The sequence below is a fragment of the Coregonus clupeaformis genome, chromosome 19 (assembly GCF_020615455.1).
Source record: "Coregonus clupeaformis isolate EN_2021a chromosome 19, ASM2061545v1, whole genome shotgun sequence".
Taxonomy (NCBI): Eukaryota; Metazoa; Chordata; class Actinopteri; order Salmoniformes; family Salmonidae; genus Coregonus; species Coregonus clupeaformis.
In genome coordinates this window covers 530,192-548,648 of record NC_059210.1, presented here as the reverse complement: position 1 = coordinate 548,648, position 18,457 = coordinate 530,192, and the positions used below count along the sequence as shown (strand labels likewise).

Genomic DNA, 18,457 nt, shown 5'->3' with positions numbered 1-18,457 from the left:
ACCAGGCTCTCCGGGTGTAGGCCCGTTCTGGTAGTACCTCCCTGGCTCTCCTTTAAACCCCTTGGTGCCAGTGATCCCTACTGGGCCAAGCTCACCATTGGGACCTGAGGAGATGCAGCATGGCATGGCATGGTAAGGTAGAGTTACAGTACAAAGACTTTCTTAGACATAAACAAGCACGCTCACACTGGGGCTGAACTGTATTTTGAGATAAGGGGTATCAGTACTGGCCAGGGGACTTTTGGGTCACTGACCTGGTATTGATACCCCAGGCAGTCCTGGGGGGCCGTGCATCCCCATCTCCCCAACATCTCCAGGGGGTCCTGGTCTTCCAGGCAGCCCCGACTCCCCCCGCATCCCTGAAACAACAGGTTACATGGGAGTCACAATTACTGAATTAAATGGAATAGTAGTTGTAACTCTTCACTAGCTATATAGGTTTCCATCCAATTGGCGACATATTTTCATGTGAATATTCTAAAATCTGCATAAAGCATATGCCCATTTTCCAATCAGTGGTGTGTTTCCACCAAACTGACTTGTTGCAGATAAAATCAGTGTGTGATGACGTAGTGCACACAAAATTTACTTTTTTCCTTACATTTTCATGTAGCGAATAAAAATCTAAATTTCAATGTGTTTCCATCGCACTTTCAACTCTACCGATAGTTTTGTCACAAAAACTGTTGCGTTAAATAGTAAATGTGCCTACTCTGGTCTTAGCACATGCCCTCTAGCCAATAGCTCACAGATACTGTGCAGGTAACTGTATTTCCTCTGTGTTTATGTGCATGGTTATTTTGGGGTGGTTGTTCTGGAACTTTAAGTGAGTGTCAGCATGTACATAATGACACTAGACACCAGACCTCCATAGTCCATTATTTAAAGATTCTAATGCTGAATCACGTCTTGGTGGCATATCTCACCTTGATACAACCAGTGGGAGAAATGTCTAGAAACCTTTTCTCAAATGTTTTCCTCAAGTTTAATTATGGATGAGCTATTCTACTGAATGTAAATAGTTCTAGATATAACCTGCTATTGGTTCTACCTGGAACCCAGTGTAGAAAGTTTTTAATGAGAGGGTTCTGCAAAGCACCAGACATGGTTCCCCTACAGGGACAAATCAAATAACCCCCTTTTTTATGTATGGGTTCTAAGTAGCACCAAAAAGGTTCCTACTTAGAACACTGGTGCTACTTAGACCCCTCTCATGATGGTTATACATAGAACCATTATAAACAGGTTCTCCAAGGCCTCAAAAAGAGTTATCCTACAGGAACAATGAAAATGAAATGAAAACCCCCTTTTTGGTACTAACTAGAACCTTTTTTCTAAGAGTGTATGAAAAAAACATGATCACTTGATTTGATATCTGGACACACGATGATGATGTCATGCCAGCGGGACAAACAATGATGACATCATGCCAGGACACACACACAATATGCCCACAAAGTCCCATTCTCCTTTATAATTTAGTCAATCAGTCTATCCTGTCAGTTTCCTTACGGGTGAGTCTCAGTTGAGATCCAGATGAGTCATTGTGGTGTTACAGAAATCATGTGTCCACCCGCTTCCACCCGCAATCTGCCCTCTACTTTGTTCACTCAAATGTAATTTGATTAGATTGTCTATTTATTTTGGGGGGGGTTAAAACATTGTACATTTAAACAGTACAAAGCCCCGAGGATAAACACATGAAGCATTATACAACACTTATTTCAAATGTAGTCGTAGAGCTAAATAAAATGCCATTTTCATGTTTGCCACCATTCTTGGAGTGGAACTGAACCGATGGAGAGAGAGAACGACTAAATGGAAGAGGGGAATGGTTAACGGGCTATTGACCATGCCAGCATGCAGTGTTTGTTTTACAGAACGTAGGTTCTTAGAGGACCATGGAGTTCAGTCTGCTTAGTGTTTCATTTTTTTTGCGCTGGAAAATTCAGTTTTGTGAGAACATTTGTTTTTCAATCACTCATTCACACTATCCCAGATATCAAATCAACTGATCATGTTTTTCAGGTCCCATGCTTGAGAAAACCCATTCTAGGAGTCTAATGTAAAGCAAAGACACAGTAACATCCATGGGTCAGTGAGAGTATTAATCTACTACGATGTCACTAAAGGGTCCATGATGTCCAGAGGACTGTATATGTTGAATTCAAAGCTCTTACCTGTATAATTAACCTGCCTGAACTCTGTCAGTCCTTTGGGACCTAGATCTCCTTGGAACCCCTTGGAGACATTTATAAAGATATCACATTAACGTCATGTCACATAAGATACTAAGTAACACCACATTAAATAAAATAAAATGGGTGATCTCAGTGAGATTGGATGGTGAATAGTTAAGAGTTAAGCGTTGCTTTCTGAAATATATTTTAAGGTATTTTCTGACTTTCTTGAACAGATAAAGATAAAGAATGACAGTGGGGAAAGGTAGAGAGAGGTTGTGTCAAAGGGCAGTAGGCCAGATTCAAACCTATGCCGACACCGTACACAGAGCACTGTTTTCTACAGTGAGACTGGCTAACCTTGGGTCCCTCTGTTCCTATCAGACCAGGTAGGCCAGGGCTCCCGAGAATCCCCTGAACATATGAGATAACATGGTAATTAGAGCCCAATCAACACACACACACACAGTTGTATTGAATACGGTGATGAAACTGCTGCATACCTTTACTCCAGGTGGCCCAGGCAAGCCAGGATATCCAGGAAGACCCTAATAACACGAGAACATACTATTTTTTATCCACTATACGTGCAGTGGTGTAAAGTAACTTTACTTTACTATTTATATTTTTGACAACTTTTACTTTTACTCCACTATATTCCTAATGAAAATATATATTTTTTACTCCTATACATTTTCCCTGACACCCAAAAGTACTACATTTTGAATGGTTAGCAGGACAGGTAAATGGCCCAATTTGCACACTTTTCAAGAGAACAGGTGGTCATCCCTACTGCCTCTGATCTGGCAGACTCACTAAACACAAATGCTTCATTTGTAAATTATGTCTAAGTGTTAAAGTGTAAATAAATAAAAAATTGTGCCAATTGGTTTGCTTAATATGAGGAATTTGAAATGCTTCATGGCATTTACTTTTACTTTTGATACTTAAGTATATTTTAGCATGTAATATTACTTTTGATACTTAAGTAAATTTAAAACCAGACTTTTACTCAAGTAGTACTTTACTGGGTGACTTTCACTTTCTATTAACATGTCTTTACTTTTACTCAAGTATGACAATTGGATACTTTTTTCACCAATGCATATTTGTTACAGTAAAGAGATGAGTAGCTTGAGTAAGGCGGTGTCTCTGTGAGTGTAGGCCTGTGATGTTGTGTAAGCACCACAAGATGGCGATCCCCTGCAGGCATTTTGTTTCAAAACATGTGGCCCTGAAATGCAAAGAGGTAGGAGCATGGCAGAAAAGTTCTGCACAAAGTAAAAGCTTCTTAGAAGTGAGAGGAAACCCATAACACTGACCAAGTCCGATAAGGAAAGTACAGGTTAGGCATTAGGGTCCTTTTCCAATACACTCTCAGCTTAAAACATCACCATGCAGTAGTTCAAATTGAAAACTAAATATTCCTTGGGTGAAATATACAGTTGAAGTTGGAAGTTTACATACACCTTAGCCAAATACATTTAAACTCAGTTTTTCACAATTCCTGACATTTAATCCTAGTAAAAATTAACTGCCTTAGGTCAGTTAGGATCACCACTTTATTTTAAGAATGTGAAATGTCAGAATAATAGTAGAGAGAATGATTTATTTCAGCTTTTATTTCTTTAATCACATTCCCAGTGGGTCAGAAGTTTACATACACTCAATTAGTATTTGGTAGCATTGCTTTTAAATTGTTTAACTTGGGTCAAACGTTTCGGGTAGCCTTCCACAAGCTTCCCACAATAAGTTGGGTGAATTTTGGCCCATTCCTCCTGACAGAGCTGGTGTAACTGAGTCAGGTTTGTAGGCCTCCTTGCTTGCACACACTTTTTCAGTTCTGCCCACAAATTGTCTATAGGATTGAGGTCTTGTGATTGCCACTCCAATACCTTGACTTTGTTGTCCTTAAGCCATTTTGCCACAAGTTTGGAAGTATGCTTGGGGTCATTGTCCATTTGGAAGACCCATTTGCGACCAAGCTTTAACTTCCTGACTGATGTCTTGAGATGTTGCTTCAATATATCCACATAATTTTCCTTCCTCATGATGCCATCTATTTTGTGAAGTGCACCAGTCCCTCCTGCAGCAAAGCACCCCCACAACATGATGCTGCCACCCCCGTGCTTCACGGTTGGGATGGTGTTCTTCGGCTTGCAAGCCACTCCTTTTTCCTCCAAACATAACGATGGTCATTATGGCCAAACATTTCTATTTTAGTTTCATCAGACCAGAGGACATTTCTCCAAAAAGTACAATATTTGTCCCCATGTGCAGTTGCAAACCGTAGTCTGGCTTTTTTATGGCGGTTTTGGAGCAGTAGCTTCTTTCTTGCTGAGCGAACTTTCAGGTTATGTCGATATAGGACTTGTTTTACTGTGAATATAGACACTTTTGTACATGTTTCCTCCAGCATCTTCAAAAGGTCCTTTGCTGTTGTTCTGGGATTGATTTGCACTTTTCACACCAAAATACGTTCATCTCTAGGAGACAGAACGCGTCTCCTTCCTGAGCGGTATGACGGCTGCGTGGTCCCATGGTGTTTATACTTACGTACTATTGTTTGCACAGATGAACGTGGTACCTTCAGGCATTTGTAAATTGCTCCCAAGGATGAACCAGACTTGTGGAGGTCTACATTTTTTTCTGAGGTCTTGGCTGATTTCTTTTGATTTTCCCATGATGTCAAGCAAAGAGACACTGAGTTTGAAGGTAGGCCTTGAAATACATCCATAGGTACACCTCCAATTGACTCAAATGATGTCAATTAGCCTATCAGAAGCTTCTAAAGCCATGACATCATTTTCTGGAATTTTCCAAGCTGTTTAAAGGCACAGTCAACTTAGTGTATGTAAACTTCTGACCTACTGGAATTGTGATACAATTAATTATAAGTGAAATAACCTGTCTGTAAACAATTGTTGGAAAAATTACTTGTGTCATGCACAAAGTAGATGTCCTAACCGACTTGCCAAAACTATCGTTTGTTAACAAGAAATTTGTGGAGTGGTTGAAAAACAAGTTTTAATGACTCCAACCTAAGTGTATGTAATCTTCCGACTTCAACTGTATATTCCAAATCTAATGTAATATGAAACTAATTAATAATATATGTAGGGGAGAGTGGGGTAAGTTGAGCCAAAGGGGTCAATTGAGTCACCATTGTTTCTAGGAAACAAACAAAACATTTTTTTTATTTTTTTTTATTTGACCAAATATTTAGGAAGACGTCATCATTTCATGGACTCCGTGAAGGAAGAAATCACATGGAAAAAGTGGTAAGCAAGTTAGGTCCAAAAAATTGATTTTCACTAAGCCAAATCAATGTATAGTGTTAGAGGTTTCATGATGCTTGTATCTAAACCAAGTAGATAATTGTAAGATTGTTCTATACATCAGTTGAGGGTCTCTATAAGCTTAAATATGAGGTCCTAAACCTGGCATGAAAGTGCTTCCTTGTGGCTGTGGTTAATACAGTCCAGTTGAGCCAATAGTTGAGCCAATGGCAAATTTAGCAAATTTAAGTGTTTTCTTCCCAGGCGGAATGCAAGGCATTATCACTGGGATATGAGGTAACAACAGGGCCTGGCCTATGTTAAAAGCGTTTTTAACAAGTACTAAGTGTTTGTTAGGTGTTAAGCCTGTGTTAAAAGAGGCTTAACATTATTAAAATACAAACAAGTGATTGTGATTGTGTTGAATTGTGTTTGGGAAATAAAGATAGACGTGATTTTAAAAAGGTAGTGGCAATATTTCATTCAGTACAGAAATGTGTAGGCGGCTTCACTTACTCTGTCCCGTGGCTCAATTTATCCCATACCCGGGGTAAGTTGTGCCAAGAGACCACTTTTTTTGGATAAGCTATGTTTTCAAAACTGTAATGTTTACATTAATTTTGATTATTTCCAGGGTTAAACAACATCCTGAAATATATGTAGAAATCTTTGTTAGAAATAACACTATACACTGAGAACACAAAACATTAAAAACACCTGCTCTTTCCACAACATAGACTGACCAGGTGAATCCAGGTGAAAGCTATGAGCCCTTATTGATGTAACTTGTTAAATCCACTTCAATCAGTGTAGATGAAGGGGAGGAGACAGGTTAAAGAAGGATGTTTAAGCATTGATACAATTGAGACATGGATTGTGTATGTGTGCCATTCAGAGGGTGAATGGACAAGACAAAATATTTAAGTGCCTTTGAACGGGGTATGGTAGTATGTGCCAGGCGCACCGGTTTGTGTCAAGAACTGCAACGCTGCTGGGTTTTTCACACTCAACAGTTCCCTGTGTGTATCAAGAATGGTCCACCACCCTAAAGGACATCCAGCCAACTTGACACGACTTTGGGAAGCACTGGAGTCAACATGGGCCATCATCCCTGTGGAACGCTTTTGACACCTTGTAGAGTCCATACCCTGACAAATTGAGGTTGTTCTGAGGGCTAAAGGGGGGTTCAACTCAATATTAGCAAGGTGTTCCTAATGTTTGGTATACTCAGCGTATTTCCCTTGACGGAGTGATGATGAATGTAAAAATTGGCTCAACTTACCCCACTCTCCCCTATTACACTGCAATACCATAATGACTATGGCTTGGGTTTTTTCTTGACCATGTCCGTGTAGCTCAGTCGGTAGAGCATGGCACTTGCAACACCAGGGTTGTGGGTTCAATACCCATGGGGGGCCAGTACGAAAATGTATGCACTCACTACTATAAGTCGCTTTGGATAAGAGCAACTTCTAAATGACTAAAATGTAACCTGATTAGGAAAAACTCCAGGCCTTGGGTAAAAGTTGTCTAGGCCCAAGAGCTTTTCCAGGTCTGGTCACAAGATCAGGAAAAACTCCTATACCTAACCATAACATCCCACAGGAACATACTCAAAGAGGAGAATCAAGTCATTTGTAACATCTCCTACCCTGACTCCAGGAAATCCGATGATTCCCTTTTCTCCTTTTATTCCTGGGATTGAGTCGAATCCCTGAGAAATCAAACTCACAGATTACTAACACACAATTAGACATTATGGTACAGAGGGTAAGGCAACCTATTTGTGTTTAACACTACATGAGATTCACCTGGTCCTATGGTGTGATCAACACACATCATATACTACTCAATTGATCACAATCTATAACTAACATAATTTGTATTGAATGAAGAAATGAATGAAGAAAAGCATATGTGTCTTGGGGCGGTTCTTCAGTTGCACGTGAAAGCTGTGTGTATGAGGGTATGGCTACACTCTTAGAAAAAAAGGTGCCACAGAACCACATAGCAGAGGTGGCACCACAAACTTTTCTTTTTTTTTTTTTTTTTACTCGGCCATGCTTCGACCCTGGTATCACACATACGACATGGAAGAATGTGTAGAATTGCAGGAAATGAGATTTAAAAACAGCAAAGAAAATCTCTGCCCCATGCAAAATGTGTAGAATTGTGGGAAATTTGCTTTAAAATTGCAAACTGTTCTCTCCGCCAACAAGAGGGGAGTGAACAGTTTGTGGTCGCATGGGTTGCGAGGTGGGGGTTTGATACAATGCCGAAAAATTACATTATCCATCCAGACTTTTACCACCATGCGACCAGACGTTCTCACATAGTACTTAATAAACCCTGGCCTATAGGTTGGCAGGCTACCACAGCATTCTGCAGCGATACGCCATCCCATCTGGTTTGCGCTTAGTGGCACTATCATTTGTTTTTCAACAGGACACTGACCCAAAACACATCTCCAGGCTGTGTAAGGGCTATTTGATCAATAAGGTGAGTGATGGAATGCTGTATCAGATGACCTGGCCTCCACAATCACCCGACCTCAACCCAATTGAGATGGTTTGGGATGAGTTGGACCGCATAGTGAAGGAAAAGCAGCCAACAAGTGCTCAGCATATGTGGGAACTCCTTCAAGACTGTTGGAAAAGCATTCCTAATGAAGCTGGTTGAGAGAATGCCAAGAGTGTGCAAAGCAGTCATCAAGGCAAAGGGTGGCTACTTTGAAGAATCTAAAATGTATTTGTTTAACACTTCTTTGGTTACTACATAATTCCATATGTGTTATTTCATAGTTTTGATGTGTTCACTATTATTTTACAATGTAGAAATAGTAAAAATAAAGAAAAACCCTTGAATGAGTAGGTGTGTCCAAACGTTTGACTGGTCCTGTATATACAGCTCTAGAAAAAATTAAGAGACCACTGCAATTTTTTCTTAAATCAGCATCTCTACATGTATGACAGCCATTCCATTCTAGTGTCTGTTGAATTCCAACACAGGCACACCTCATTCTACTGAATTAGGTACTGATTAGGAGATCACACGAACCAAATCTTATTTAACGAGGAAAAGTATAAAAACCACTGCTGTGGTCATCACTATCCTCTTGCAATAGGACCAGCTGGATGGCAAAAGCAGTGCTAATAGTACCTCAAAAGTAATATTAATCAAAAAATAACTATTACCATGCCAAAAGAGTTGAAAAGGAATGTTTTGAGTGAGGAAAATAAGGGTTCAATTCTGGCTTTACTGGCAGAGGGATACAGTGAGCATCAGGTTGCTTCCATCCTTAACATTTCAAAGACGGCAGTTCATAAGAACAAGGTCAAGCAGCAGACATTGGGGACAACAAAGCTACAGACCGGCAGAGGGCGAAAACGACGCTCTACTGACCGGGATGACCGCCAACTCATTCAAATGTCACTCAACAACCGTAAGATGACATCAAGTGACCTACAAAAATAATGGCATACGGCAGCTGGGGTGAAGTGCACGGCGAGGACGGTTCGAAACAGGCTCCTAGGGGCAGGGCTGAAGTCGTGCAAAGCTAGAAAAAAGCCCTTCATCAATGAGAAGCAAAGAAGAGCCAGGCTGAGGTTTGCAAAAGACCATTAGGATTGGACCGTAGAGGACTGGAGTAAGGTCATCTTCTCTGATGAGTCCAATTTTCAGCTTTGCCCAACACCTGGTCGTCTAATGGTTAGACGGAGACCTGGAAAGGCCTACAAGCCACAGTGTCTCGCACCCACTGTGACATTTGGTGGAGGATCGGTGATGATCTGGGGATGCTTCAGCAAGGCTGGAATCGGGCAGATTTGTCTTTGTGAATCCGCATGAATCAAGCCACGTACAAGGTTGTCCTGGAAGAAAACTTGCTTCCCTTTGCTCTGACATTGTTCCCCAACTCTGAGGATTGGTTTTTCCAGCAGGACAATGCGCCATGCCACACAACCAGGTCAATCATGGTGTGGATGGAGGACCACCAGATCAAGACCTTGTCATGGCCAGCCCAATCTTCAGACCTGAACCCCATTGAAAACTTCTGGAATGTGATCAAGAGGAAGATGGATGGTCACAAGCCATCAAACAAAGACGAGCAGCTTGAATTTTTGCGCCAGGAGTGGCATAAATTCACCTAACTTTAATGTGGACTGGTGGAGAGCATGCCAAGACGCATGAAAGCTGTGATTGAAAATCTCTTCCTTAGTTAAAACATTAGTATTGTGTTGTTTAAAAATGAACATGAACTTATTTTCTTTGCATTATTCGAGGTCTGACACCACTGCATCTTTTTTGTTATTTTGACCAGTTGTCATTTTCTGCAAATAAATGCTCTAAATGACAATATTTTTATTTGGTATTTGGGAGAAATGTTGTCAGTAGTTTATAGAATAAAACAAAAATGCTAATTTCACCCAAACACATACCAATAAATAGTAAAACCAGAGAAACGTATATTTTTGCAGTGGTCTCTTACATTTTTCCAGAGCTGTATATATATATATATATATATATATATATATATATATATATATATTGGTTATTTATTTGTTTATTATGATATGTATTCATTTTTGTTTCTAAAGTATGTCATTTTGAGAAGATTATTTTTACATCTTAAAATATGACACTGCCCCTTTAAGAATATTGCATTCCAAATCAACCTGGCTACAGTAGGCTAGCCAAGATGAATGTTAAAGTGTATTTTTGTATTTCAACAGTAGCCATCATATTGCTAGTATGTTTACTATTGAAGGTTTACTTTTGTAAATCACTTTCCCTAAAGCTTTACTTTCATAAATCACTTTCCCTAAAATAAATAAGCACAGCGAGTAGACTCACTGGGCACAGACGTCAATTCAACATCAATTCCACGTTGGTTCAATGTAATTTCATTGCAATGACGTGGAAACAACGTTGATTCAACCAGTGTGTGCCCAGTGGTGATTGATAGGCACTTATTTTTGCTCAGGACAGCTTGCGTGTGTTGTGTGAAAGTAGCTATCAACTTCTGTACTGCTCGAGTTATCGAGAAGTTGTGACTCGTGGGAGCGCAGTATGAATGAACGGCCAATCATATTGCTAAAATACAAAGAGCACAACTTTTCTGCGTGTAGTCTTCAATGGTTTTCAGTGGTAGACTGTGACAGAGCAGGTAAATGTTGAACTGGAATGAAAATGGGCTGGTCTCGATCGGTGCTGCTGCTTTGATAGGGGTGTGACGGCGCCAAACCAGATTGCAAAGTACTGGGGCAAATATTGTCTCGCCATACGTTTTCCGCCGGCTCTGCCATATAGGGTTCTTCGGTTTGTCCGAACCTTTTTTGGTGCTAGGTAGAATCCTTTGCAGAACCCTCTATGTACTTTAGGGTTATTCATAGAACCACCTGTAAATGGTTCTACCCAGAACCCTCTATGAAGGGTTCTACCGATAACCCTTTTATCATCGAATGGTTCTTCCTAGAACCCTCTATGAACAGTTCTATCAGTAACCCTTTTATCTTTGAAGGGTTCTTCATAGAACCCTCTAAAATTAAACTCTTTAAAATTAAACTCTTTATGACAATACATTACGTATATCATAAGGCCTTTCTTTGACGGCCTAGTTATATCATAACACAGTGGTTTTAAGAAACACCTGGTTTACAGGCCACATCAGGCCTTCAAGTCAGATTATGCTGGCACGCAAAGTGATGTGTAATGCCTATTGGAATCCAGCCAGAGGAAGGATATCCAACAACTGGAACAACTATCTCAGTAGCTACGTACAGATTCTCTAACAACTAGAAAAATATGTTATTTGTTTATTTATTTAACCTTAATTTAACTAGGCACGTCAGTTAAGCACAAATTCTTATTTACAATGACGGCCTACTCCGGCCAAACCCGGATGACGCTGGGCCAATTGTGCGCCACCCTATGGGACTCCCAATCACAGCAGGATTGTGATACAGCCTGGAATCAAACCAGGGTCTGTAGTGACGCCTCTAGCACTGAGATGCAGTAGCATCAGATCAATCAGTCAATGCGTATGCTAAAAACACAGATATTGAAACAAACAATGAAAAAAATATGATAATGATGGGCGTGGTTTTGAGTGATTTACTCTACACAGAGTAAAAATGACACAATCACAATCACCTCTGGTTCACTAACACTGGGGTTATTTTACACCACTGAGTGCTAATTTAACTTTTTGTTACACTGAAATGTTACACTGAAAAATCTACACTGGTAACACTGGACAGTTTGCTGGGTACAAATATTCTCATATACTGTAGGTACAGTTTAAACATTCTCACATCTATCTTTTTAAACTCTTGAGCAGGGGTTCCAAAACTTTCACTCAGGCCCCCCTTCCAGCATTGGGTAACATCCCACGCCTCCCCTGTGCGCGCGAGCCACGTCTATTTCTATAGGCACAAGCACTGTTCATGACGCAAACTGTTCACACCCCTCTTGTTGGTGGAGATAAAATGTTGCAGGTTTAAAGCTTATTGTCTTGCAATTCTATACATTTTGCCATGTCTAATGTGTATTCATGTGATATTTGAGTGACTCAAACATTACAACAAAATCTATGGGCTAAAAAACATAGCTAAAAAACGTTAGCTGACATGATTTAGTTGATCTGGACATTTCTGACAAGTTATAAATAGCTCTCTAAGGTATGTAATGACTGACATGACAAGATAAAAACTGATGATGCACTACCCAGTTTTGAAATTGCACCTTGTGCATTCTACTATTACAACTTTCAAGAGTAAATTTAAAGCTGAACTGAGTTCCTTTAAAAAAAAGAAACTCAGTCCGGCTTTAAACTTACTCTTGAAAGCTGTAATAGTACAAATACACAAGGTGCAATTTCAAAATTGGGTAGTGCATCATCAGTTTGGGTAACACTGCTCTAGAGGGTTAACGTTTAAACACTGAGGTAAACACTAATGCTCAAGGCACTTTTTAAAAGAAAGAAACAAATACAATAAAAAAGCTTTCCAAAAATCATTCTCGCCTTCCAAAGAATCATCAAAGAACTCTTTCTTCCAAAAATGGTTCTTAGGATGAAAAAGGTTATAGGTAGAACCCTTTGTCTTACAAAGAACCCGTGTCTTCCAAAAATAGTTATTCAGATGAAAATGGTTCTTGATCAAATGTTATCCCTCTGCAAAGAACCCTTTTGGAACCCTTTTTTCTAAGAGTGTAGACTATTAAGACTTTAGTGGAAAGAAGAGCAGCCCCAGTGAATCCACACACGCACCCACACTCACAAGCACGTATGTACGCATGCACTGAGTAATGATGATTAACAACATTCAGCTGGCTCTGAGTACTCACATCACTTCCCCTGGGTCCACACACTCCCTTCACACCTCTCCTCCCCTGCAATAAAACACAGGCGATCAATAAGAATCATGAAATAATCTCTACTTTGATGTATATTGTTAGAACAGAAATTCGTATTCTGCCTTTCCGAACAACCCCGTACACACGTTAAGAGGCACTGCGTCAGCCGCGGTGCAGCCCCCCTGGATGGAGCTATTTTTGAGGGGTTAGGTGCCTTTGTCAAGGGCACAAAGGCAGGAGATGGTACCTGGGATCAGAGACCAACAGCCTTCCAGCTGCCATTTGAGTTTCATTACCAGTTTTGTGGCGCACGCCCCAGGGATTGAACCAGCAACATTTGAGCTGCTAGTCCACCTCTCTAACCTCTAGAGTACCTGCCACCCCACAGACAACCAATGTGAATCATGCTATAGCAGACATCCTGTTCACCTTGCTTCCTTTGATGTAGTAGTCTTCTGGGGGGTCGACAAACTCAAAGGGTCCTGGGGGTCCTTGGGTACCCTGGTCTCCCTATGACACATACACAGGTGAGGTTGTCAGCACATTCATTACAGACAAATTGTATATATGTATTTTATTTTTTACAGACAATATATTCTCATTAGAGCAACAACCTTTTTATTAATTTTTGAACCTTTATTTTAACAGGGAAGACATATTGAGACCTAGGTCTCTTTTTCAAATGTGCCCTGTGTGATACAACATAAATATACACATTATACACAACATATATATTTACACATTATACACAATATATATATATATATATATATACACTACCAGTCAAAACTTTTGACTGGTACTTTATATAAAAAGTTGAGACACACCTACTCATTCAAGGGTTTTTCTTTTCTTTTTACTATTTTCTACATTGTAGAATAATAGTGAAGAAATCAAAACTATGAAATAACACATATGGAATCATGTAGTAACCAAAAAAGTCTTAAACAAATCAACATATATTATTTGCCTTGATGACAGCTTTGCACACTCTTGGAATTCTCTAAACCAGCTTCACCTGGAATGCTTTTCCAACAGTCTTGAAGGAGTTCCCACATATGCTGAGCACTTGTTGGCTGCTTTTCCTTCACTCTGCTGTCCGACTCATCCCAAACCATCTCAATTGGGTTGAGGTCGGGGGATTGTGGAGGCCAGGTCATCTGATGCAGCACTCCATCACGCTCCTTCTTGGTAAAATAGCCCTTACACAGCCTGGAGCTGTGTTTGGTCATTGTCCTGTTGAAAAAGAAATCATAGTCCCACTAAGCCCAAACCAGATGGGATGGTGTATCGCTGCAGAATGATGTGGTAGACATGCTGGTTAAGTCTGCCTTGAATTCTAAATAAATCACAGACAGTGTCACCTGCAAAGCACCCCCACACCATAACACCTCTTCCTCCATGCTTTACGGTGGGAACTACACATGCGGAGATCATCCTTTCACCAACACACAAAGACACAGCGGTTGGATCCAAAAATCTCCAATTTGGACTCCAGCCCAAAGGACACATTTCCACCGGTCTAATGTCCATTGGTCATGTTTCTTGGCCCAAGCAGGTCTCTTCTTCTTATTGGTGTCCTTTAGTAGTGGTTTCTTTGCAGCAATTCGACCATGAAGGCCTGATTCACACAGTCCGCTCTGAACAGTTGATGTTGAGATGTGTCTGTGACTTGAACTCTTTTAAGCATTTATTTGGGCTGCAATTTCTGAGGCTGGTAACTCTAATTAACTTATCCTCTGCAGCAGAGGTAATTCTGGGTCTTCCATTCCTGTGGTGGTCCTCAAGAGAGCCAGTTTCATCATAGCGCTTGATGGTTTTTGCGACAGCACTTCTTGAAATGTTCCGTATTGACTGACCTTCATGTGTTAAAGTAATGACAGACTGTCTTTTCTCTTTGTTTATTTAAGCTGTTCTTGCCATAATATGGACTTGGTCTTTTACCAAATAGGGCTATCCTCTGAATAACCCCCCCCCACACACCTTGTCACAACACAACTAATTGGCTCAAACGCATTAAGAAGGAATGAAAATTAACACAAATTCACTTTTAAGAAGGCACACCTGCTAATTGAAATGCATTCCAGGTGTCTACCTCATGAAGCTGGTTGAGAGAATGCCAAGAGTGTGCAAAGCTGTCATCAAGGCAAAGGGTGGCTATTTGAAGAATCTCAAATATAAAATATATTTAGATTTGTTTGACACTTTGTTGGTTACTATATGATTCCATATGTGTTATTCCATAGTTTTGATGTCTTCACTATTATTCTACAATGTAAAAAATAGTAAAAATAAAGAAAAACCCTTGAATGAGTAGGTGTGTCCAAATGTTTGACTGGTAGTGTATATATAATAAAATACAAAAAAACCTGTAATGGGAAGCACAAATAAAACATCACAAATCAACCAGAAAAACAGTTACATTCCTCCACAGATAAGTACCCAATAAATGCTTTAAATTGCCTGAACGGCACCAGAACATCAAGTTCCAGCAATACGGTGCATTAAAACAAAAAGCAGATTTACCTAACTCGGTGGAGACCCTAGGAACCTCAAGAGTTAACCAATCCTGTGAACGGGTTAGGCAACTCAGGTGTCTATACTTCAACATCAAAGGTAGACAAGACAGAAGTTTATGAAGTAGGGCCTTGTCAACAAAAAGGGAGTAATGTAGAGATGTACAGGTCTTTAGCAAAGTCCAGCCAACCTTTTGATATAGGATACAGTGGTGAGTATCAAAACTTTCACCTGTAACAAAACGAAGGGCACTATGGTAGATGGCATCCTAAGGTTTAACAGTAGTAGCAGCTGCACTTTGATAATAGTTTTTTTTTAGTTTTTCACCTTTATTTAACCAGGTAAGCCAGTTGAGAACAAGTTTTTTACAACTGCGACCTGGCCAAGATAAAGCAAAGCAGTGCGATAAAAACAACAACACAGAGTTACATATGGGGTAAAAAAAAAACATAAAGTCAGAAATACAACAGAAAAAAGAAAATATATATAGAGTGTTTGCAAATGTAGCAAGTTATGGAGGTAAGGCAATACATAGGCCATAGTGCAAAATAATTACAATTAGTACTAACACTGGAATGATAGATGTGCAAGAGATGATGTGCAAATAGAGATACTGGGGTGCAAATTAGCAAAATAAATAATGCTATGGGGATGAGGTAGCTGGGTGGGCTAATTTCAGATGGGCTGTGTACAGGTGCAGTGATCGGTAAGGTGCTCTGACAACTGATGCTTAAAGTTAGTGAGGGAGATAAGAGTCTCTAGCTTCAGACATTTTTGCAGTTCGTTCCAGTCATTGGCAGCAGAGAACTGGAAGGAATGGCGGCCAAAGGAGGTGTTGGCTTTGGGGATGACCAGTGAGATATACCTGCTGGAGCGCATACTACGGGTGGGTGTTGCTATGGTGACCAATGAGCTAAGATAAGGCAGGGATTTGCCTAGCAGTGATTTATAGATGGCCTGGAGCCAGTGGGTTTGGCGACGAATATGTAGTGAGGACCAGCCAACAAGAGCGTACAGGTCACAATGGTGAGTAGTATATAATAATAATATAATAATATGCCATTTAGCAGACGCTTTTATCCAAAGCGACTTACAGTCATGCGTGCATACATTTTTTTGTGTATGGGTGGTCCCGGGGATCGAACCCACTACCTTGGCGTTACAAGCGCCGTGCTCTACCAGCTGAGCTACAGAGGACCACCATATGGAGCTTTGGTGACAAAACGGATGGCACTGTGATAGACTACATCCAATTTGCTGAGTAGAGTGTTGGAGGCTATTTTGTAAATGACATCGCCGAGGTCAAGGATCGGTAGGATAGTCAGTTTTACGAGGGCATGTTTGACAGCATGAGTGAAGGAGGCTTTGTTGCAAAATAGGAGGCCAATTCTGGATTTAACTTTGGATTGGATATGCTTAATGTGAGTCTGGAAGGAGAGTTTACAGTCTAACCAGACACCTAGGTATTTGTAGTTGTCCACATACTCTAGGTCAGACCCGTCGAGAGTAGTGATTCTAGTCGGGTGGGCGGGTGCAAGCAGCGTTCGGTTGAAGAGCATGCATTTAGTTTTACTTGTGTTTAAGAGCAGTTGGAGGCTACGGAAGGAGTGCTATATGGCATTGAAGCTCGTTTGGAGGTTTGTTAACACAGTGTCCAATGAAGGGCCAGATGTATACAAAATGGTGTCGTCTGCGTAGAGGTGGATCTGAGAATCACCAGCAGCAAGAGCGACATCATTGATATACACAGAGAAAAGAGTCGGCCCAAGATTGAACCCTGTGGCACCCCCATAGAGACTGCCATAGGTCCAGACAACAGGCCCTCCGATTTGACACATTGAACTCTATCTGAGAAGTAGTTGGTGAACCAGGCGAGGCAGTCATTTGAGAAACCAAGGCTATTTAGTCTGCCAATAAGAATGCGGTGGTTGACAGAGTCGAAACCCTTGGCCAGGTCGATAAAGACGGCTGCGCAGTACTGTCTATTATCGATCGCGGTTATAATATCGATTAGGACCTTGAGCGTGGCTGAGGTGCACCCATGACCAGCTCGGAAACCGGATTGCATAGCGGAGAAGGTACGGTGTGATTTGAAATGGTCGGTGATCTGTTTGTTAACTTGGCCTTCAAAAACATTCGAAAGACAGGGCAGGATGGATATAGGTCTGTAACAGTTTGGATCTAGAGTGTCACCCCCTTTGAAGAGGGGGATGACCGCGGCAGCTTTCCAATCTCTGGGGATCTCAGACGTTACGGAAGAGAGGTTGAACAGGCTAGTAATAGGGGTTGCGACAATTTCGGTGGCTAATTTTAGAAAGAAAGGGTCCAGATTGTCTAGCCTAGATGATTTGTAGGGTCCAGATTTTGCAGCTCTTTCAGAACATCAGCTGTCTGAATTGGTGTGAAGGAGAAGCGGTGGGGGGCATGGGCAAGTTGCAGCGGAGGGTGCAGAGTTGGTGACCGGGGTAGTGGTAGCCAGGTGGAAACCTTGGCCAGCCATAGCAAAATGCTTGTTGAAATTCTCGATTATTGTAGATTTATCGGTGGTGATAGTGTTTCCTAGCCTCAGTGCAGTGGGCAGCTGGGTGGAGGTGCTCTTATTCTCCATGGACTTTACAGTGTCCCAAAACTTTTGGAGTTAGTGCTACAGGATGCAAATTTCTGTTTGAAAAAGCTAGCCTTTGCTTTCCTAACAGCTTGTGTATATTGGTTCCTAACTTCCCTGAAAAGTTGCATATCGCAGGGGCTATGCGATGCTAATGCAGTATGCCACAGTATGATTTTGTGCTGGTCAAGGGCAGTCAAGTTTGAGGAGAACCAGTTGCTATATCTGTTCTTAGTTCTGAATTTTTTGCTGCCATAATCAAGAACAGATAAAAAGGTTGACTGAATAATCTGCTTCCAACTGCTTAGAGAGAGACACAATCTGTTTCTGTAGAAAAAGCCAACTTTAAATCTTAACTTCTTAACCAGATCATCTTGTCACGAATCCCTCCGAAGCTGCCACCTCTCCTTGTTCGGGCAGGCTTCGGCGTTCGTCGTTACCGGCCTTCTAGCCACTTCCGCTCCTCATTTCATCATTCCATTGGTTTTGTCTTGTTCATTACACACTCCTGGTTCCTATCCCCT

General features: G+C 40.9%; 1 protein-coding gene across 1 annotated transcript in view; it reads right to left on the bottom strand.

The window, feature by feature from the left end:
* Nucleotides 1–2,052: 2,052 nt before the first annotated feature.
* Nucleotides 2,053–18,457, bottom strand: part of LOC121556838 (collagen alpha-4(IV) chain-like) — a 90,218-nt gene continuing 73,813 nt past the window's right edge. Inside the window, exons 13-19 of the mRNA XM_041870742.2 lie at nucleotides 13,241–13,321; nucleotides 12,803–12,847; nucleotides 7,110–7,172; nucleotides 2,684–2,728; nucleotides 2,541–2,594; nucleotides 2,181–2,241; nucleotides 2,053–2,060 (exon numbers count right to left, since the gene is read on the bottom strand). Of these exons, the coding sequence (XP_041726676.2) occupies nucleotides 2,053–2,060; nucleotides 2,181–2,241; nucleotides 2,541–2,594; nucleotides 2,684–2,728; nucleotides 7,110–7,172; nucleotides 12,803–12,847; nucleotides 13,241–13,321 (357 nt within the window). The remainder of the gene's footprint in view (nucleotides 2,061–2,180; nucleotides 2,242–2,540; nucleotides 2,595–2,683; nucleotides 2,729–7,109; nucleotides 7,173–12,802; nucleotides 12,848–13,240; nucleotides 13,322–18,457) is intronic.